Raw genomic sequence first — 23,089 nt, 5'->3', positions numbered from 1 at the left:
GACCCTTCAATCCTACTTGAATCTTGAAATGATTACAGCCCCAGCTGACACCTTAACTGCAGCTTTATGAGATGCTCTGAGCCAGAGGCACACACCTAGATCATTTCTAGATTCCTGACCTACAGAGACTGTGAGAGAGCTGCTTGTTTTCAGCCACTAAGTTTTTTTTTATTTTTTTATTTTTTATTACATAGCAATAAATAATGCATATAAGGTGTTCTGGGACTTCGAGGCCAAGGCCTTCACTTCCTTCAAGCTAGGAGACGCTCAAGTCATGGAGAAGAACCACGGTGCTCATGTTGACAGTCTTGGCCGAGCACCCCCTACCAGCTAGAAGAGACACTCCAGACAAGCCACCCCAGTCAGATGCCAGCCTTTTAAGCCACCAGCCAAGGCCCTAGACCTCACGGAACAGAGGTGAGCCGTCTTTGCTATGCCCTGATGAATTTCTGACCCACAGAATCACTCAGCAAATAAAATGGTTGTTTTTAAGGCACTAATTTTGGGGGTGATGTGTTACACCACAAATATAACCCAGACAAGCACTGATCAGTAGAATCTGCAGTAAGAGGTAACAGACCACATAGGGTATAGATCTGTCCATTCATAAACGGTGGACAACATGAAAACTGCTTTGGGAGGTAGAGGGTGAGGAACATAAGGAAACATTATTCCACAGCCGCCATTTAAAACCCTAAATTTACCACTTAATGTCTTATAAATGTGAGCTGTTGATTAGAGATGACAGTTTAAGCCAGACTAACCAAAGAAATTCCCTGTGTGTCCTGTTGGAATTATAAATGCCCCAAGTAAAAAGGTTCTATAATATCAATACCTTGTTTGTTGCTAAAAAAAGCACCATCAATATTTTCCAGCATTATTTAGTTATCTGCTCACACAAAGGGGAAGAATCTGCCAAATTCCTGCCTCTAAAAGATCTAAAAGAAAAAAGCTTTATCAAACCAAATAGGTTATGGCAATGCCAAATACGTAGAGAAAAGAACAGTACAAATCACATGAACGTTACACTGATAAGGAGTTGACATTGCACCAAACTATAAAAGAGCCTTTGTGATAGACAGCAGATGGTAAGCGGTGTGGGCTAGACCACTTTGGAAAAGACATCTTTCCTCAGAAAAAAGCCTATGAAGTGTGTAATTTTACAAAAAAGGCAGTTCTTTCTATCAAAGCTCCCAGACCTCTCAGGAATATTATTAGGAACCACGTAATCCAACACCATTCCTCTACCCAAGCAGAACTATACAAGCATCATCCCCAATATCCATAAATGAAGACGAACTAGGATGGGGAGAAAAAGTCTACAGACATAGCTATGTCAACATCAGCAAGGCTGTCCTTTAGGACTTTAGTGCACATGTTTTGGAGACACAAGAAGACCCAACAACATGGGTCTGGGAAGAGTAACAGCACTTGCCAATCAGCGTATCTACTGGTATCACCAGTTTCTTTTTTTCTTTCTTTATCTTTTTAGGGCTGCACTCGCAGCAAATGGAAGTTCCCAGGGGGTTGTCAAATTGGAGCTGTGGCTGCCAGCCTGCCTATACTACATCCCACAGCAACTTGGGATCTTAGCTGCATCTGCAACCTACACTGCAGCTCACTGCCAACACTGGATCCTTAACCCACTCAGTGAGGCCAGGGATCGAACCTGCATCATCATGGATACCATTCTGGTTCGTTACCACTGAGCTATGACAGGAACTCCAGTATCACTCCAGGAAACATTAACAAAAATACAGCTGCCCACAGGATCCAACAGTGGAAACTCACTAGTGGCCTATTTGGGAATATTTAAAAAACACATACTCATTGATATACACATGTGATGCCAAGTGAGGGATGGGGCCTATGCACTTGACAGGCAATGTACTATACATGGTATCTGATTCACCTACAAACGAATAAACATCAAGGCAGGGAGTAAACCGTCCTGAGGGAGCTATGCAACAGTGCCTCCTCAGTCTAGCTGCAATACAGTCACCACTTTGCAAACATTTAGCTACTTTGCTATCCAGTGAAACAGTATTCTATGTCCCTACTGTGGGTCTAATTAATAATGATACTGAAATTAACAAAGCTCTGTAATAAAGCAATATTTTATGTTGTATCTGAAAAGAAAGATATTTACCACCACCACAAAATCTCACTGGAACGTGCATCAGAAATACTTATGACCACTGTTAGAGTATCAAAGTGAAAGAAACAGAGGACTATACAGAACCCTAACAAACATGCACTTCATTAGGAGATAATTTATAAAAAGATAAATTATGTAAAGGGACGAAACAGAAACTGTAAAAGAGCAATCTTTTTCTTTCCTTTCTGAGAATTCCTATATTAGCATATGTGCCACAAACTGGCTTGCACTTGGGAGGCTTTCTGGGTCCATTAGCAGATAGGTAAGCCAAAATGAGGAAAAGCTTTTTTAGGCATTTTAGTAAGGATTATGAGTCCATTACCAGACAGATCTAGTCACAAATGTACCCTTTTTTCCAACTAGATTATAATGCAAAGAATAAAACTACCTTCACCTTGAATGTAGGGAGGTGTGTCACAGCCTGGAATACAGGCAAAGTTTCTGGGCTCCAGCAAGCACATCTTAGCCATTTGTAGTTCAATGACATAAAACAACTGTTACTTTCTGCCCACGTGTCATTTGATCAATCAGTGGTTCTCGAGTACAAGACCATTAATTTCAGTCCTAGGAAGCCATACTGGATGATATATGTCGCAGGCGCACTAATTTTTTTCTCTAGTAGGGACTGGAGATGTGGCTTTAGAGTCATACAACTCTGAGCATCATGATTTAGAATGATCTCATCCCCACAGGGCCTCGTTTGCTCATGCTATATTTAAGCTCTTCTCCTCTTCCCTCTTCTTTGCCTTTTGAATAGGTTTAAACAAAATGGCTATCAGTCTCTGACTTCAGTGATTTCTGTCATCAAACACTCAGACATTTTCCTCATTTCTCATCACCATTGTTTGATCCGTCAGCCCTGTACAATTCCTGGCCAATGGCCATGTTAATTTTCTACTTGAAGGAACACAAATAGGATACTGCTTATGACGAAGGTAGAAGGGGGAGCTTGGGGAATAGCTGTTCGTCTTGATGCATAGCAATTAGCCTGGCAAAGAGGAACGGTAACATGATTGGATCTGATACCTAGCCAAAACTGCCTAAAGGGAAAAAAAAATCGTTTTGTTGGGAGTATTAAGTAGCTTTTTAAATAGTGTCTACCAACAGTTATATTTGCCCTTTTAGAAATGGTACGGGCAGTGTGACATCAGAGATCTCCAGTTTCCATGGTGATTATTAGTGATGGCATTTCAAATATTGTGGTTAGGTTCTGCAGTATAATCTTTGCACTTTCCACCATAAGAGAGGGGAGAGGGGAGAGAAAAAACTGTTCCATCTCAACATTTATAATGAAAGAATACTGATCAACCAAGTAGATAAACATCATGGATTTAAGAAGATAAGATTTGTTGCTCTTCAACACATGTGTGTTGACAGAAGCGACATGAGTAAGTTGGTGAACGATAATAAAGCACTTGGATTTAATAGGGGCTAATCAATTGCTCAAGATATTTAGCAGCAATTATCTGTTATTTCCTGCCTACACATTATTTTATAAGCTGGTTGTTCTCATGCTACTGATTTACCCATTTGTCTACATAGAAAAAGATTATTTTTTTACTCTGAAGCAACTAATTCTGAGTTGAGAAAACAGTCTAAGTAGGGAAAACCTTGTTTTCCTTCGCAGTTTAGGACAATGTGAAGGCTGAAGATTTAATGAGCTGTTCTAGCCCACCACAAACATCCTTAAATAGTCAGGGTGGCACCCCCGCCCCTTCCTCTATCTGCCCTTTCAGTCCTGGGCCCTGGCACAGAGGAGCTGCTCAATATGGAGGGACTTTGATGTTGATCAAGTTGGACATTTCATTTTGTTTTGTTTAATTTTCACATTTAGAGTTGATGGTTAACTTCAAAACAGTTTACTAAGACAATTATACATAACAAACCGAATGAATAAATTGAATAAACTTAAAAGTCACTGTGATAAAGTGCTTTCTTTGACTCTGAGAAATGAGTTTTTGATTTTCTCAGGTAGCTATACAGTTAATCTTTTCACAAAGATAAATCAGCTATGAAAGACATGCCCTATACCTTTTATAAACAAAATATATTGAGGTAATAGGTAAAGAACAATTTGTTTTTTAATGTGGAAAAGTAGTATGTATGGAGTCTTTCTGACTGGTGATTCAAATCAGATCTCCCATATAGTTAACAAAACTGTCTAGAAGCAGAAATCAAAGATTATAAATCCAAGTAACAGAGGAAATCTGCTGGCAAGATGAAGCGAAGTCATAATGAATCGGAATGCATTTTAAAAAAAATTCTACATGCGGAGTTCTTAACAAAACTAGTATCCATGAAGACACGGGTTTGATCCCTGGCTTTGCACAGTGGGTTAAGGATCCGGCATTGCCATGAGCTATGGTGTAGGTTGCAGAGGCGGGTTCAGATCCCATGTTGCTGTGGCTGCGATGTAGGCCAGCAGCTACAGCTCTACTTGGACCCCTAGCCTGGGAACCTCCATATGCCGCAAGTGTGGCTCTAGAAAGACCAAAAAAAAAAAAAAAAGACAAAAAAAGAGAGAAGCATTATTAAAAATAAATAAATACATAAATTCTACATAAATACATTACTCTTACAGTCACAGTAACCAGAATGATAAATGATCTGTCTCTCCCCTATTTGAGCCACTAATTATGCCAGGACAGAGTATCTAGGCCACCACTGTGTAGGAGTTATACAAAAGCCTACAGATCAGAATAAGGATGGATTTACAAATCAAGGACAAGGTCAGAAAACAAACAAAAAACAACCCCCCCCCCAAAATGTAGGATACAGGTCACAAAGTATTGCTAGTTGGCATGCTCAGGTTGATATGCATTCATAAATAATGGATATGATTGGCTACCTATGGGAAATGTTATCATCTAAATACCCAAGCTACAATGAGACTGAGATCAATTACTAATAAAATTAAATGGTCTCCTAACATGGTTTCAGAAAAGAATCTACTTAAAATACAATCAGTAAAACACAATTGGTCTACTGAGAACTAAAAGAAATGAAGATATTGAGGGGCAGAATTCTAGAGTGTTAGAACTGTAAATGATAACTTGACACATTTATTTTTAGTAAAGAAATAAAGGTCCATGGAGATCTAGCAATATTATTCAAGATCACAAGAAGAGTTACTATCAAAGCAGAAATAGAATCCTAACACACACACACACACACACCCTCCCCACCACCCCACCCAGGTGTCTCTTCTTATACACATCTACTGAAGAACTGTGAATAAATGCAGCACACAAACACCAGTCACAAAGAGATTTTCATTCTAAGGATCAACCTATGGAGAATAACGGACATTTTACAAAAACCAACAACACACACACACACACAAAGTACTATACTCAAATCAGAAAGATCAAAGTCAAAACTGAACAAATACGGGAAAAAAACAACCAAAAAAACGCACATTACAATTAAAAAAATACTTTAAATCTGCTCTCTTGGAAGTTCTAAATAACGGACACCTCAGGTGTCTGATTCAGAAACTTAAATAGAACAGTAATATATTATTAAATTAGAGAAATAAGACGCATCATACACAGAGTAAATGTTCCACTTGGTGTTTTCATTTGAAGGGTGATCATATCTTGAGGCAAAAACAAAGTCAAGGCCCTGGTTTCCTCAATAGAGAGCCATGGGGCTTATGGACCAGAGACAGGAAGTAACTCCTTGTACAGAACTCTCCTGAATTCTGAGGAGACATTCCAGGGCTGCTCCTGTAGAAACCCGCTGGCCAAAGAAATCCCTGTGCAGAAACCTAGTAGTCCTACTGTGACACTAATATGGAGAAAGGTTCTTCCCTGTTATTTTTAGTAAGTCTCTTCTTGTTATTTTAGAGTCTACAAGCAGATGATCTGAAATTGAGCTATCATTTAGATTACAATAAAAGCTAGAAAGAGGATAGATGCTGACGTCCACTTAGAAAGACACTGCTCAAAAAGCAGCAACCGAGGTTTTTAAGGGCAACTGAATGTGACCTCAGGCAAGTCAGAGGCCCTCTCTGAATGTGACATTTCTACAAAGAGATAGGTATCATTCAGGTAAACTAAATAATGTGGAGAAGTGATAGAATACAGATGCTCTTCATTTTTACAATTGATCAGGTTCCCCCAGATACCAGAAAATCACACAAACGCACATCAGACTTTGGGAATCCAAGTACTGCCCGTGCCACAGAGAATACCTTTCCTTCATGATCTGGAAGAGAATACTGCATGTGGAAGAGAATACCAAAACCTGCTGCTCAAAGTGTGGTCTGAAGATGGTCAGCATATGTATCATGGGGAGTGGGTTAGAAATCGAGGCTTTCAGGTCCCACCCCAGACCCAATGAGTCAGCATCTGCATTTTAACAAGATCTCCAGATAATTCACAACGCTTGGGAAGAAGTGCACAGAAAACACTGAGAGTGCTCTGGCAAAAGAGGCCCCGAACTCTCAGGTGATCCACAGATGCACATGTACAGTGAGTTCTGAATCATTCTGGCCCTTCCCTGGGGAGGCTGCCTTCTGGTCAATCGCAGGCTGAACAACTGAGAACTTTTTTTTTTTTTTTGGCCATGCCCATGGCATGCAGATGTTCGGGGTGGTGGGGGGAAGGGGCAGGCAGTGACCTGAGCCATAGCAGAGACAACACCAGATCCTTAACCCCCCTGTGCCACTGGGGGAATTCTGCAAATATTTTCTTTTTATTACCAGTATCAGTACCAACCAGGTGAACCTCATTTAGTTGCTACTTTTTTAGTGGGATTAAAGATAACAGAGAAATATACAGAGCTGGCTATGTTAAGAAATGCTTTATTGGGAGTTCCCTAGTGGTCTAGTGGTTAGGATTCAGCACTTTCACTGCTGCAGCCTGGGTTCAACCCCTGGTCTGGGAACTGAGATCTCATATCAAGTCATTGCACAACACGCCCTCCAAAAAAAGCTTTATTAATATGTCTGGGTAAAAAACACAGTCAGACTAAATAATTAAGTGAGCCCGGGTCATTACATTTTCATAATTATAATCATTAAAATCTAGGCAAAGTTACTGACTTATTGATTGGTAACAACTTATTCTTAAAAAAAAAAAAAGCCTCATTCCAACTTTAAGAACGCTATAGTCTAATGGGAAAAGAAATGATGGATGGAAAATGGCTTTTACCCTGTTAGCTTCACATTAGGAATAGCAAATTTTGTAAGAGAAGCAGTGAAAGGGTATATATGTTATTTCTTGCTCCACTTACAACCAGACTCTCCTTTTCAAACCCACTTCCCCGACTACCTATGTCCTAGGTAGGGGAAGGGGAAAGTTTCCAAACGGGGAAGGCTGTTCCCAAGGAACAAAGTCACTGAAGACAATTTTTAAGTGCAAGGAACTCTTCCTTCAAACATCTTGTACAGGCAACTGCGTCTACTCTAATTTTCTGAACAACAATACTGACAATCTCCACACTGATTTACGATTTTCTTGGATCCATATCATCAAATTTCATTTTCCCAGACAGAGTCACTGGGCACAAAGCACAAGAGAGGAGTTGAGAATGATGACCTGCTTGACAGACCACAAGGAAGACAGTGTACAGATTACTGATCTTGCCCCTCAGAGATGGGGAGCTTCTGCCACACTGCTTCTAGGAATTTTATGTTTGAGCCCCCGTCTTTCCCTATTTGACTCTGCCCAATTTTGAACCTAAGAGTGACAAACAAGGGCAAAAGAGGCCTGAGGTACTTTTAATTGTGGTACCAAGTTAAAAATGTGAATGAATCGTGAACTTTGCCCTCCCCCAGTTACCTGATATAACAGCTATCTTCCCAGATCCATGTTCTTCTCTAGCTATCCTCTCTGCTTCCTCCATCAGCAGCATGCCAAATCCCTAAATGAAGCAACAGAAGGGTTAGGGATGAAGAAAGAAAGAAGTCATCAAGAAAGCTAATATTTATATTTAGTTGCTAAACTCTTTTAAAAAGAGAGAGCACCATTCATGCACGTAAGGAAAGAAACCATTCAGTTACACCCAAAGCACACAGTAGCAGACTAGGAATAACTTTGCAACAGAAGTCATCAAAGGGTGTTTTGTGAAGGATATAATCCAGTCACAGCAAGGGGGTACCTGCCTCTCAACCTCGGTCTCTTTTTAAACATGTTCTGGGCAATCTCCAGGTGATGAAAGTCTGGGGCATCTAATTCTGTATTTATTAGTCATCCCTTCAATTTCTAAAAGGCTTTTTGAAACCAGGCAGTATTCTTAAATCAGCAATTTGGGGGTGTAAACTGTATCCTCCACTCGTCGTTTTAACCTATTTTCCAGAAATTTAAAAAAGTGAGTTACTTACTTGGGCCGTTTGGGGGGAGTGGAACAGTGTTCCACCACATACCACAGAGCTGCGTTTATGACGTCCTTTAACATTTCGTAAGTGCCCTCGTTCACATTATCATCTCCTTTGATTCCAAAATAGTTGAATCACACAAAATTGCTGGTATTAGAGCATTTCTGACTTTCAAAAATAGCAATTTCATGCGGTTCAATCTATTATTATATTCCACTTGACTGAGTCTCAGTTTGTCTCTTCCCCACCCCCACACCCAGAGGGATGTAGTTTAAAGAGGAAACATCTCTGAACAACAACATTGGTTCCTATGTTTCCGCACCTCCCTTTCCCCTCTCCTCTTCCTCTGCTGCCACTTGTGCTCACCCCACCCCCCAATTCCTTTTCTCTTTTCCTCCTTTGGGCAATTTCTTAATTAGAGTCAACTAGCCATGGAATCCAGGATACCTGATGCTGAAATTTAGTGGGATCCCGACTGCTTACGGGGACGACACTTCCATACACATGCAGCTCTCGGACTATGGAAACACCTCCAACCAATTCGAAGCGGAATGTTTCCTCTGAACACTTTCGTAACCTCAGGAGGCCAATCAAGATGTCTTGATCTGGATCTTCATATGATAAGAATGTTTCCCAGCCACCATTTGCAACATAATCTCTTCTTACCAATTCGACCTGTTCAATAAACACACCAAAAACTTTAAAATTAGAGAGCAAAGTACATTTTTATCATTACATGTATTTATTTAGACTAATATCCACAATTAGGGGTAAAGACTAAATAATCACAAACTAAGTTCTTTTTACTTGCCTCTTAAATAACAGATTAAATGAGAGCTCATTCCTTGTTCATGGACTACTATAAAAGGAAAACAATTTCACAATTTCATAAATATTTGAACCTCATTAACCTTGAGATTCTTACAGAGATTGGCTCAGTAAATGCTTCCATGTATTTAAATCTCTGATCCTTCCTGAAGAGTCTCCAAGGTGAAATTATCATGTCACCTGTGTAGGTAGCTCTCTCGAGCCCCCTGGGGCCCCAGAATTGTTATGTGTTATTTTATTTTTCTTTCCTTTTCTTTCTTTCGGTCTTTTTTTAGGGCTGCATCCAAGGCATATGGAAGTTCCCAGGTTAGGGGTCTAATCAGAGCTGCAGCTGCCAGCCTACACCACAGTCACAGCAATGAAGGATCTGAGCTGCGTCTGTGACCTACACCACAGCTCACGGCAACGCCAGATCCTTAACCCACTTGAGTGAGGCCAGGGATCAAACCGGCATCATCATGGATACTAATTGGGTTCGCTACCACTGAGACACGAAGGGAACTCCAGGGTGTCATTTTCTAGTCCCTCCCTCTGCCGCTAAAACCTGCTTTGGTGGAAAAACTGTGTTACTACTAGCCACTTATTCCTTGATGGGATTTTAAGAAAAAAATACCCCACAGGACCTTTAAAATAGTATGTCTAGTTATGAGATTAACATATCAAATAAAATCTAATCACCAGAGAGTAGCTTTTGGGGGAAGCTTCTGTGCTGGCAATCTACATGGGCTTCTGACCCTTGCTCACTCTCAAGTGGCCCCTGTACTTTGCATAAACAAACAATATATCTACATGGAATATATAAACAAACAATACATGGAAAGCCACAACTGTGGGGATGGTCACACCTAGATATACTCTGACAATGGGCAGACTGGACCCACAGTGAGGTGAGTAATTAGAATAATATTTACATTCCTTCTGTACGTCATGTTTGCTGAATAACTGGATTGCACATGAATCTGGCAAACAGCTAACTGTGCCTGGGCCTAAAACTTTGTTCCTCAAAAGGTCTGAAATGTGAAAAATGTCAATTAAATAAACAATTCATTTTGAGAACAGAAACATCATCTATTCTAGCCTTTTTCAAATGGGTTCCCACAGGAGAGCTAAACCCCACAGCAAATCTGACAAATAGCTAACATAACATTATAGGAGAGAAGTTAATTCATTATAAATAAGATTTATGGAACCCCTATTAATAGGGCTGATCTATTCACCTGATTACCACCAATGGGCAATAATTTAACAGTTGCACATAGAAATAAGTAGACCACATTCAGCTTTACCTGAAGGTAGCCACAAGTCACATCTGGCTATTTATATTTGAATTATTTGGAATTAAATAAAATTAAAAACTTAAGTACTCTTTGTACTAGCCACCTCTCAAGTGCTTAACTGTCATCTGTGACTGGCAGTTGACACCATACTAAGTGGCACAGATTACAGAACATTCCCAACACTTTGGAAAGTTCTACCATACAGTGCTGACCTACAATGAAGTTCAAACTTGGTCTTCCTAACCGGATTCTTCATATCTGGTTTTCCTGGCTTGACATCTTACCTGATTCTCAATTATTCTTTGCTCTTAGTTTACTCATTAACTTCTAGGGTTCTACTGGTAAGTAGGTGTAGGCCTAGGCTTGACAAAGATTGATGGACAGGACCAAATCTTTCTATAAAATGAAGAAACTAACTAACCTGGTATGGCCGTACTTTGTGATGAATTTCTTGGATTCCAACCTCTCTGGTTCTCACATCTCGACACTGCCAAAAAAAAAAAAAAAAAAAAGGAAGGAAGGGAAAAGAGAAAAGAAAAACAAGTGGAAAGGAGGGGCAAATATAAAACTGGTAACTAATTCAATTTTTATTGAAACTTTCACCAAATCCTAGGCTCAAAATTAAGTTTAGACATAATTTACATTGAGATAAAACAAATGAATTTAAAAATGAAGCTACCTTTAATAAATCTGAGGACAGGGAAAAACTAAATGGAAATACATGAAGTTAGCACAGTACTGCTATTAAAATAAGTTTAGAATCCAAAGGAGATCAATAGGTAATAATGAAAGTAAAGAACATACATCCTAAAAATCTGAAAAGTTTTTACCCAGATGATATAACTGATCTGAAAGTGCAATCCAAAGCTATGTTTATAGAAGAGTAAAAAGTGAATTCTTAATTCTTCCTTTAATATTTTTAGCATCACCATATTTGTATCATTTTAGAAATATCAAAAAGAGGGATGCTAAGATGGCTTTTTTTTTTGCAGAGAAGCATTCTGTGGAAGAAAGGACGGGAGGGAGGAAGGAAGGGAAGAAAGAAGAAAGGAAAGAAAAAAACTTGAGCTATTTATTATTCAATCTGAACCATGGTCAGAGACTGGCTCTTCAAGTGTCCCTGAGAGGCACAAAGCTGCCTGGAGATGATATGGAAGCAGTGACAGGTCTGCATGGCCAAATTAAAGGATGCAATGGCTCACTTCTATTCCATAACCCAGTGTGCATGCTATACAGCCTGACATTTATAATTACAAAACCCTTATAGTAATCTGCTCTATGTTCTATGGCATATTTTCCCCTATAGAACAAACTGTAAAAATTATTTCTAGGATTCTAATATTTTCTACCAGTGAGAAAAGATGGCCCTAGGAAATGTGATGATACCATATAGCTATACTACTAATAGCATATTTAGCAAAGACTGCTATATATGGATGGAATTTCATGAGGAAAGTAAGAGCTCATTATTTAGTTCTGTAAAAACAAAGCTATTTCCATGTCCCAGGAACCCATATTACATGCTCATAATGAACACTTGCATAATTTTTGCTTTTTTTGGAAGGGAGGTGAATGCTTTTTAAGGCAGAGATTGGTGTGTGCTTAATTTTCTAGTAAAGACACTGCCAGTACGAACTAGACGTTCTTTTGGCTATGACTGAATTCCAGTCTTTAGGCTCGATCCCAGTTTATTTACAAGAGGCTATCAAGGTTTATGAGGGCTACAAGGTTAAAGATGATGGCTGGATGATGAGGTTATCAGGCTAATCAGGCCAGGGAGGTCACTCTGGCCATGTGCGATATTCCCAGAGGAGGGAGAAGCTGGAGAGCAAGGGGACTGGGAAGCAGAGCCAAGTACACACGCTTGTCTGGGGCTGTTAATTACTGTATACACATTTGCTGTTTCTCTAGAACTTTATTTATTTATTTTTAGTAGAATAAACCAATAACGTTCACAAACTCTCCCCTGGACAAACAATTTTCTGAAAAGTTTCCTCCGCAACAGAGAGAATGAAATGTTTTGGATAGGTTCACAAACATGATATGCAGTCTTTAAAATAGTGTCTTTCAAAGTGTGCTCCATGTTTGTGCCGTGCGTGAGAACATCCTGCAGCTCCATCCCAGACCTAGTCAATCAGGCTCTCTGAAGGCGGAGGCCAGGAATCAGTGCTCATACCTGAACACCCTCCTGGCTTTTTCTCTTTAGCTCTAAGAAGCAGTTCTCTGGGCATGGAAACCTTATCATGACTTCAAAACCACCCACAAAGACTGTGAAATTGCAGATTCCTATGTTCTTTGTATTTCCAGGGAGAACAAAAAGGAGATGCTCTGTAACTATTTGTGAAATAAATAAGTTAATGAATAGACATGGGTTGGGGCGAGGGAGACTGGTATATCCAGAGAATCACGTTGGTAATTATTTCAGCAAGTAATCCACATTTTTTCAAATGTCATATTCTTCTATAACCACCAGTCAAAAATTGAACACCCAATACTTTAAAAGAAAAATGTTCTTTAAAAAGGAGTCAAACACATAGTTGGCTATTTGAGTAGGTAGAAGAAAACAACCATTAAATCGACAAACCTACACTCTTTTGGAAGAAAGCAGAGGGGTGTAAAGAATAGAATGCAGGCTTTGCAACCACTAGCTTCAACCTCAACACGTTACACAGTAAGAATGGCTTTGATACATGAAAGCTTTTGATACATGAAACCTATAACTTTGTAATGTGACAGTATCACAAGTTTTTGTGTCTCAGATTACTTTAATCTCAATAGTCATGGATAGACTCTTACCTGTATTCCAAGGTCCTTCATTCTTGCAAATGCCAGCTCTCTCAAGTTACCATGCTCTACTCCTGAGCTCACTAAAGGCATTGGGATATCTCTGTAGGAGAAAAACATCAGCTGTTGCAAAATATAAATCACGCCCTACGGCAGTATGGTAGGGATATTTTCAAAAAGGGGGAAAAAAACAGCCCCCCTCCCCCGCCCAAAAAACCTATAAAGCAGACCAGGAAAGCAGAGGCTGAATTTTCTTAACTGGAAAGCAAGGTTCACAGTTTCTCTATTCCCCAGGTTTCCCATCTATGCAATTATGATTTTTACCTATCACTCAGGGTTGTTGTGAGAAACACCTAATGAAAATCACTTTATAAGATTACAAAGTACAAAACAAATGTCCAATAACCATCGCTAAAGATTTTTGGCTGAAGAGGCATCTGTACTAAACAAAACAAGAAATAAAACTTTTAAAAAAACAAAATCCAACTTCTTTAAAGAGGAAAAGTAAAAATTATTACTGACACACTGATTTGTAGCTTATAAACACTTTCCCACACAGTTGCTAAATGACAAGTAACCAGAGAGCAAAAGCCTGGCTTAGATGACAACTGGTCTCAAAGAATAAATTCTTGTTTCCTAAAACTCTAAATTAGAAGTGACTTCACGTTAGAAGAATAAGAACCCGCCTAAAGATGAGAGTAGATAAAATTTATTTCCTGGCATTTAATATTGTGTAAAGTGCCAGGTATCAAGGAAATTTCAACCAAAAGTTGAAATTATGAGTTTCATTTTAGTAGCTCTCAACACCCCTTCCATACAAAAATGAGTATCTAAAGACAGAACAGTTTAAAAAAATCTGAAGAATGTGCTCAGCCCATCTCCTATTTAAAGACATGTCTCCAGTTTGTTTTGTCTAATGTGTATTCCATTAGAAGACTTAAAGAATATGCCAATTCTTTTCTTCTCATTTTTGCTTCTGAATCATTTTGAGTCCTCCTTCTCTTTTCACTTATCTCTCCAAGTGTTACATAAAAACAGTTAATTCATCCATTTGATTCTTATATTTCCCACTCACGCAAAAGTATCAAAAGCCAATCAATTAGCATTAAAAACTATACACAATAAATCTATTAGGCTCTGTAAGTTACCATAAAGCAATAATAAGCCCAAATCCTTTAAGACAATGATGTATTAGAGAGTTCAAAGTGAGAGTGACATAGCTGTGGATGTGGCAGCTGTAGCTCCTAAGTTTGACCCCTAGCTTGGGAACTTCCATATGCCATGGGTTCGGCCCTAAAAAACAAAACAAAACAAACAAACAAGTGAGAGTGATATAAGAAAGTTTTTAGAGTGATTACTTAATTCATATGGTTTACTTGTACTTTTTAGTAAAATAAACTATCTTGGGAACTATAATTTCTTAAAATCAAATACATTTTAAATTAGTAATCTGATGAAACTGAAATAAGGTTAGTGAAGTAAAAAATAATTTATTTTAGCAAGGAATGTGCAAGTAACTTTTTTTTAAAATACTGTTATGCATGATATGAAATTAATCTGATAAAATCAACTGCTGTTATTAATGACTGTTAGTACCCATTATGTGAGAGATACATTTGATTTTGGTTATTCAGGGCAGTGAAGTTCTATAATGTGCCAAGAACTAGCAAATTCTGCAGCACTGCTCCTACAGGAAATGCAGGGATAGGTTCCTGTGAGCCTTTAGTTTCCTTCAACTGATCAACACAGCACCTTGTTTTATGTTTTTAAAGACACTTTACTAACACAGAATTGATTCACTAACATTGAACTTGGGGCCAACAGCACTGTAATTCATGCCACAATGAAGCTTATCTAACACACTTATTTTCTTCTTAGGACACATCACATCTTTCTCTTGCTTAGGAACACTAGATATATGGCACCTCTACAATGTATTCAAGGGCCATTTTAAAAAGCAAAATCAACAAAAAGCACAAAAATGCGCAAAATCTGTTAGTAACCAGACTGAAAGGACACTTGTTACAGTATGAGAGCTGGATCTCCAACCCTCCAACTACAGTCTAGCATCCACGGATGACTCCTGCTCTATTACCGTTACCTGTAACGGTCGTCAGTGGTTCTAGAGCCCCTTCTGCATTTATTAGTTGAGCTTATATTTCAAGGAAGAATGTTCCCTTCTCTATTTATTTATTCATTTATTTATGAATTCATAGATTTATATTTTATTCAATGAAATGTAATCTGATATTAACATTATTTATTTTGTTGTTTAGATTTGGTCCGTGGGCATGAATTTAGACCTGCTTCTTGGTTCTTTTGACATGCCCCATCATTCTTTGAATATTTCCTGACTTTCTGGAACAACAAGATGTTTGCTGCCCCAGCCCTGGAGTCGGCCATTTACCCAAGCAACCCTGATTCCTTTTAGAGGACAGTGGTATTTAGGAACCAAGATCTGGGCATTACTGTGCTCATCACTACTGAGGTATCATTGCCTCTAGATCTTCTCAATGTACGCCACTAAGAAATTTATGTTTGTATATATGTGTGTGTGTGTGTGTATATATATATATACACACATATATATACCTACACACACATGAATATAAATACATATGTATATACATGAATATAAATATAAATAAATAAAAATATAAATAAATTAAAAATATAAATAAAATATTATATATATATAAGACTATATATATATATATATAAGACTATATATATATATATATATATATATATATAGTCTTTTTAGGGCTGCACCCAAGGCATATGGAGGTTCCCAGGCTAGTGTGGTTGAATTGGAGCTGTAGCTGCTGGCCTATGCCACAGCCACAGCAATGTCAGATCTGAATCGCATCTATAACCTACAACACAACACAGCTCATGACAACGCCAGATCCTTAACCCACTGAGCGAGGCCAGGGATCGAACCTGCGTCCTCGTGGATACTAGTCAGATTAGTTTCTACTGAGCCATGACGGGAACTCCATCTATATATATAACTATTTCTATACATAAATTTAAAAAGCTGTGAGATTATGCGGATAATTTGCTCATTCAGACAACTTTTTGCTCAATGTAACCAATCTCCCAACTACTTTAGCTGCCACCCCTGCACTCACTACTTCTACTCTCCATTTCTTCAGATGCCAGGTATGCTGCTGTCAATACAAGAAAAAAAAGGGCTGGCTAATGATTTGTGGGGCCTAGTGCAAAATGTGAATGAGGGGGAGGGAGGCCTCTTGTTAAAAAATTATTAATAATTTCAAGATGGTGAGAGCAGAGCATTAAGCCAAGTTTAAGGACCTATGGAACACAGGTCCTAGGTCCCTGAACCTGGCACTGACTACCATGAAGCACAAGTCATTGTGGATCTGGTGACATAGGGCTTTATGATGATGCTGACAGTTCATGAATGTCCTTAAATTTATGTCTGTCAGTACAAAAATGCAACATGGCTTTAATGGTCTTTGGCAGTGAAATGCCTGGAGTATACCAGATGGGAGTTTTTCCTCATTAGGTAACAAAAATGTGGTAAACTCCACCTTCAGTGATAAAGTTTTTTCACTGAAAATGAAGGGATCATGTTCTATATATGCTGAGCATCATCTCTGCGCAAAGTAATATATTAAGAATAAACAGACACTATTACAGTCTCTGAGGAGTTCAAAACCCAGGTGAGATTACTGACCATCTGAACTTGCCACATCTATCTAGTTGGTTTTAGGTTTTTATTTTTTAGGTTTTTCAATTTGTTTTTTAGGTTTTTCAATTTGTTTCAAACTAGTGTCACTTTCTTGGCTTGATATGCACTTTTCTGGAGTTACTGTCATGGCGCAGGGGAAAAGAATCTGACTAGGAATCATGAAGTTGCGGGTTCGATCTCTGGCCTTGCTCAGTGGGTTAAGGATTTGGCGTTGCTGTGGGCTGTGGTGTAGGTCGCATATGCGGCTCAGATCTGGCATTGATGTGGCTGTGGTGTAGGCCTGCGGCTACAGTTCCAATTAGACCCCTAGCCTGGGAACCTCCATATGCCACGGTGAGGCCCTAAAAAAGACAAAGACAAAAAAAAGAATATTCGCTTTTCTATTTCAACAGGCAATGAATGTTTCAAGCTTAGAGGCACAAATATTTGCAATTTGCTCATCAAAAACCTTTCAAAGTGATGTCTAGGGCTTTTGTGGTCTGAAGTTTCTCACACTTCAGAAGCATGTTTTGGTTGCAAATTAGTATTCTATTCTAATGCTTCACAGTGACTTAAAAATCACATCAAGGCAGACAGCTGTCAAATAGCCTGTGGGCAGCTGCCGTTTAATGTGGTTCCATCATGTGTCTGGACAGAATTTTACATTTAATCATTGACTGCACCCTTCAGGGCTGCAGTACAGAATCATCTCTTGGGTTGCTACTTCATAAAAACACCCAGTAAGATGTTATCAAATCAACTGTCAAAACATTTAATGTGTAAGTTTGTTAAGAAAAGGGGGGGGGCAGTGAGGGAAAAATGGCCAATTAAAAAAAATCAGGGAATCTAACAGTAAATTATAGTATTTTTTATTAAAAAAATTTTACATTAATTAATTGGGGGCACTGCACTTGTAGCATGCAGAAACTCCCAGGCCAGGGGTTGAACCTGTGTCACAGCAATGACCCAAGCCACTGCAGTGACAATGCCGGATCCTTAACTCACTAAGCCATATGGGAACACCTGTACTATTTTTTTTTTTTAAGACAAGTGTAAAACATTGTTTTCACTTGAAATATCTTTCCTCCCACTTTCCTTTCTCTGTTCCTCCTTTCTGATAACATGTCTAAAAAATAATTCCCAAATCATCTTCTCCATGTACAAATTTAGCTTCACTAGCCAACACTAAGCAAATTGCTTGTAATGAGTAGAAGCTGTCACTAGGTGAACCTACAAAGAAACAGCCAGATTTCCTAAAGGCACAGAACACAAAGACACATATGATTTTCCATTACTATGATTTAAAACAAAAATAAACTATAATTATTAAAGTCACATGGCTTAAACATACTGGGAGGAGGTTTTCTGCTTTGCCAATGGTTTTTTTCTAGTAAAACATAACCAACTGCTTCCAAATCAACAGAGTGAGGGTGGTGAACTGCACTTGTAGACCACTATCAGTTTTCTACATTTTCAGATTTTAATTAAAAGTTCAAAACTGAAGCTGGAAGACACACTGCAGTCAGAACCATATGATTCTCTCTTCCCAAATCAGAAGGTTTCTCAGTCCCTTAACAATGTCTAAACACTAGCCTTCTCTTGTTCACATTTGTATATAATGCTTGAGCTACCCATTAACACTTTCCTTAGTGCTTCTGATGCAAGTCTCTTTCTAGAAGTCTAGATATACCAAATTCTAGCTATATCTGAATATAACTTTAAAAACAATAGTTAATGGAGTATAAAGTTTTTATGTAGAGATAGGAAGCTGTTTTACCAAAATGCACCTATCAAATTGTTATTAAGCGTTTAGTGTACTATATGAACGTGGACATGGCTTTGTTGGTTCCTTAGTCTCCATATTTGACCAGGAAAGAGAAGATCATTCAAAAGGCCTCTGAAAGGTAAAATTTATGAAGATTTTTCTGAAAATATCTCAATAAAAAGCATCATCTATCTCCTTTACGATCCAAATTCCATGACTGGCAAATTATACATAAAGAGATAACTGTTATCGAAAGAAAAATAATTAGCTACAGGGAAAAATAATTAGCTACAGGGAAAAATAATTAGCTACAACAGTGCTATGAATATAAATTTGAATCATTTTAAGCAATATATAATATACAAAGAAAAAATATATATAAAATGAATAAAAAACATAGCAAAATATAATAAATTTGAATAAATTCCTATGTAGGTAGCCACAATAGCAGTTTGGTAATAGTCAATGTAAAACATAAAGTAACATAATATATTTAAGGAATTCTGCCCATGCTTATAGAAAAACAAATGCTTTATTGACCATCAGTCCACAGTAAGCTACATAAAAACCAGAATTCTAATGGAAACTTGTATAACAATATCATAGCTATATGAAAAACATAAAAAGTATAAAAATAAAATGAAAAATATTATAAAGATTTTATCTTAAAAAATGCAGAAAATAATTGCCTTTAAAGTTAAACAGGAGTTCCCACTATGGCGCGACAGGATCAGCGGCATCCTGGGACGCAGGTTTGATCCCTGGCCCGGTACAATGGGTTAAGGATCTGGTGTTACTGCAGCTGCAGCTTAGGCTGCAACTGCATCTCAGATCTGATCTCTGGCCTGGGAACTCCATATGCTGCAGGGAGGCCAAAAAATGAAAAAAAAAAAAAAAGTAAATTATCAGTCCCAAAGCATGAAAATTTGACATCACAGCTAGACTGCAGATGACTCTCCACCAAAGGCATTCGCTGTGTTAAGAACTGGGTCATTACTCTCTTCAAACAACAAACTATCCTCAGACTCACTGAGGACATCACCAATTTTACATTTTGAAAGAGATTTTACCTCTTGTTTTACAGGATCCTATTAAGTTTTCATTCAGCCGCTTATTGGTAAAGTAATAGAGTGTCATAAAATCTCAAGTCTACATCCCTCTGCACCACCTGTTCCACATAAACCCTGTAAGTGATGTATTGATAGAGAAATACAACTGACAGTCTTGCCTCCTGGACTAGAGCAGGGGTCTCTTCTACTGGCCGATTCTCCAGGGAGCTGGGATGCAGTCAAGACAGAACTGGGAACAGGGAGGTTTTTTTTTTTTTTTTTTTTTGTCTTTTTGTCTTTTAGGGCTGCATCAGTGGCATTTGGAGGTTCCCAGGCTAGGGGTCCATTTGGAACTGTAGCTGCTGGCCTACGCCACAGCAATGGGGGATCTAAGCCATGTCTGTGACCAACACCACAGATCACAGCAATGCCAGATCCTTAACCCACTGAGTGAGGCCAAGGATTGAACCCATGTCCTCATGGATGCTAGTCAGGATCCTTAGCTGCTGAGCCATGGAGGTTTTTTTTTTTTAATCAGCCTCAAGTTGGTTATCCATACTATCATGCCTTTCTCCCCATACAATCTTTTGGTTGTATAATATGTGTTTTTAATTCTTCCTGTTATGACTCCTTTACAATTTTCCTAAAGAGATTATACTTGCTGCTCCTGTTGTCTCAAGTCCTTATTTTCTCAGCTGGTGGGAAGTCAGGATAATGTCCACAATGATATTTCATAATGTCTATAAAATTAAGCTTTTAATGTTATAGTAATGTGTTTGTTGCTTTGACCCAAAGGTTAGAGCGGTAAGAAATTTAAAGCTAAAAATGAATGAGGAGAATATGAATTCTTATCTGATTGCCCATGTGATCTATGCTTTGTTACTCTTGGTAAAAAAACAAACCAAAAACAAAAAACAACTATGGTGTATATGGCTGTAAATTTCTATCTAGTCTGTGATGTTTGTTGTCAAGCTCTACTGCTGGGAAGTGGTGTCTACACTGTTGTCTGGCTGCCCTAGTCACTTAAATGCAAATGATATTTTCCTTTGACTGTTGTTAACTACTTAACTGCATCTTTGTTTTCTATTATTTTCATTTTTCTAACAATCTCAAAGTCACAGAAAAATTCCCAAGTGCAGTATAAATAACTACACTCCTGAAGTATTTAAAAGTATATTTGGGAACAAGATATCTCAACTCGCCCAGAATATTTCCTACAACAAGGATATTTTCTTATATAATCATAATACAACCATCAAAATCGGGACAGACATTGGCACTTTACTACAGATGAATCCTAGACTCCATTCCAGCTTCACCAGTGTCTCAATACTGTCCTGTACAGCAAAAGGACCTAGTCAGAACACTGTGTTGTGTTTAATTATCAAATCTCTTTGGTCTCCTTCAAAATGAAACTCTTTCCTTGATTTTCATACTTTTGAGGGTTACAAGCCAGTTTTTTATTTTATTTTATTTTATTTGTCTTTTTGCCATTTCTAGGGCTGCTCCTACGGCATATGGAGGTACCCAGGCTAGGGGTCGAATCGGAGCTGTAGCCACCGGCCTACACCACAGCCACAGCAACATGGGATCCAAGCTGCATCTGCAACCTACACCACAGCTCGTGGCAATGCCAGATCCTCAACCCACTGAGCAAGACCAGGGATCGAACCCGCAACCTCATGGTTCCTAGTCGGATTCATTAGCCACTGCACCACAAAGGGAACTCTGCCAGTTATTTTTCAGAATGTTCAATTTGCATTTGTTTGTTGTTTCCTCATAACTAGATTTAGATTATGGACTTCTAGCTGCGTAACACATAAGTGATGCTGTGTTTTCAACACATAATTTCAGGTGGCACACAACTGTGACTGGTACTATTACCAATTTTATTGACTTTGATCAGCTGCCAGGCTTATCAATGGTCAAGTTACTCTTTTTCACTTTGTAACTAAAGAGCATATTGTGGGAGGTACTTTGAAACTTTGAAACAATGTACAGTCAATTCTCCTTATTCACAGAGTTGCCAGGGACACTAACTTAGTGAATATGAAAACTCTATTCCTAGGAGAAATACAGGGTTAGATTCCTGTGAGCCTCTGGTCACAACATCCCATCAACTGATCAATACATGGCCTTGTTGTACATGTGTTTCTGTTTAAGGTCTCTCTCTCTAAATAGATAGACTGATGATTCATTAACATTGAACTGACAGCCAATGGTGCTATGTCCGAATGAAACTAATCTAACATATGCATCTTCTCCACAAGGCACAGCATAGCTTTCTTGCACTCAGAAACACTATTCAACACTTCAGCGCTGTACTTAAGAGGCCATTTTAAACAGTAAAGTCACCAATAAATAGCACAAAAATGCAAAAACCATGGCCATTAAATAGCCTGTGAAAAGGACACATGCATGCACACATTGCACTTATTATCCTTTGTTACATTTACAATTATTTCCTTTTTTTTTTTTTGTCTTTTTGCTATTTCTTGGGGCACTCCTGCGGCATATGGAGGTTCCCAGCCTAGGGGTCCAATCAGAGTTGTAGCCACCGGCCTACACCAGAGCCACAGCAACACAGGATCCGAGCCACGTCTGCAACCTACACCACAGCTCACGGCAACACCGGATCCTTAACCCATTGAGCAAGGGCAGGGACTGAACCCGCAACGTCATGGTTCCTAGTCAGATTCGTTAACCACTGCGCCACCACGGGAACTCCTACAATTATTTCTATATCTACCAATATGGCAAAAACCACCAGTTCACACCAATATCTCCTATTTCAAAACACCATGGGGGACATTCTAATTTTCTCCTTTTTCATATTTGTAATTACCTTTTCGGATAACAAAAAACCCAGTTCCCATTATCTTTAATATTATCTGCTTATCAGATCAACCCCCTACAAGTTACCGACCTTTTGTTGCTGTCCTTGTCTCTGCAGCCCTTGGAGACATCCTCCTCCCCCTGCTAAGCTCTGACAGCTGGTGCCAGGTCAGCCCGCAGTGAGATGCCCTCCTACACATCTGGGCTGCAACAGCCTGAACCACACCTCTTTCTCCTCTTCAAGCAGCCTCTCTCTGAGCTCTGGGCCCTGTGGCACCCCATGTGGATGCTTGCACTGCTCAGTACCTCCTAATGTCTTTGAGACTGAATTGTTCCAGAAGAGTTGAAAAGAAGAGGAAGGATAATGTACATAA

At 38.8% G+C, this 23,089-nt stretch overlaps 1 protein-coding gene across 1 annotated transcript in view; it reads right to left on the bottom strand.

The window, feature by feature from the left end:
• The window catches only part of ELP3 (elongator acetyltransferase complex subunit 3), a 106,745-nt gene that overhangs the window by 23,920 nt on the left and 59,736 nt on the right, over positions 1-23,089 (bottom strand). Inside the window, exons 11-14 of the mRNA XM_047760810.1 lie at positions 13,382-13,472; positions 11,007-11,072; positions 8,928-9,155; positions 7,945-8,026 (exon numbers count right to left, since the gene is read on the bottom strand). Of these exons, the coding sequence (XP_047616766.1) occupies positions 7,945-8,026; positions 8,928-9,155; positions 11,007-11,072; positions 13,382-13,472 (467 nt within the window). The remainder of the gene's footprint in view (positions 1-7,944; positions 8,027-8,927; positions 9,156-11,006; positions 11,073-13,381; positions 13,473-23,089) is intronic.

This window comes from Phacochoerus africanus, chromosome 15 (assembly GCF_016906955.1).
Source record: "Phacochoerus africanus isolate WHEZ1 chromosome 15, ROS_Pafr_v1, whole genome shotgun sequence".
Classification (NCBI taxonomy): domain Eukaryota; kingdom Metazoa; phylum Chordata; class Mammalia; order Artiodactyla; family Suidae; genus Phacochoerus; species Phacochoerus africanus.
The sequence above is the reverse complement of the archived record's forward strand: the minus strand, read 5'-3'. Positions and strand labels throughout refer to the sequence as shown.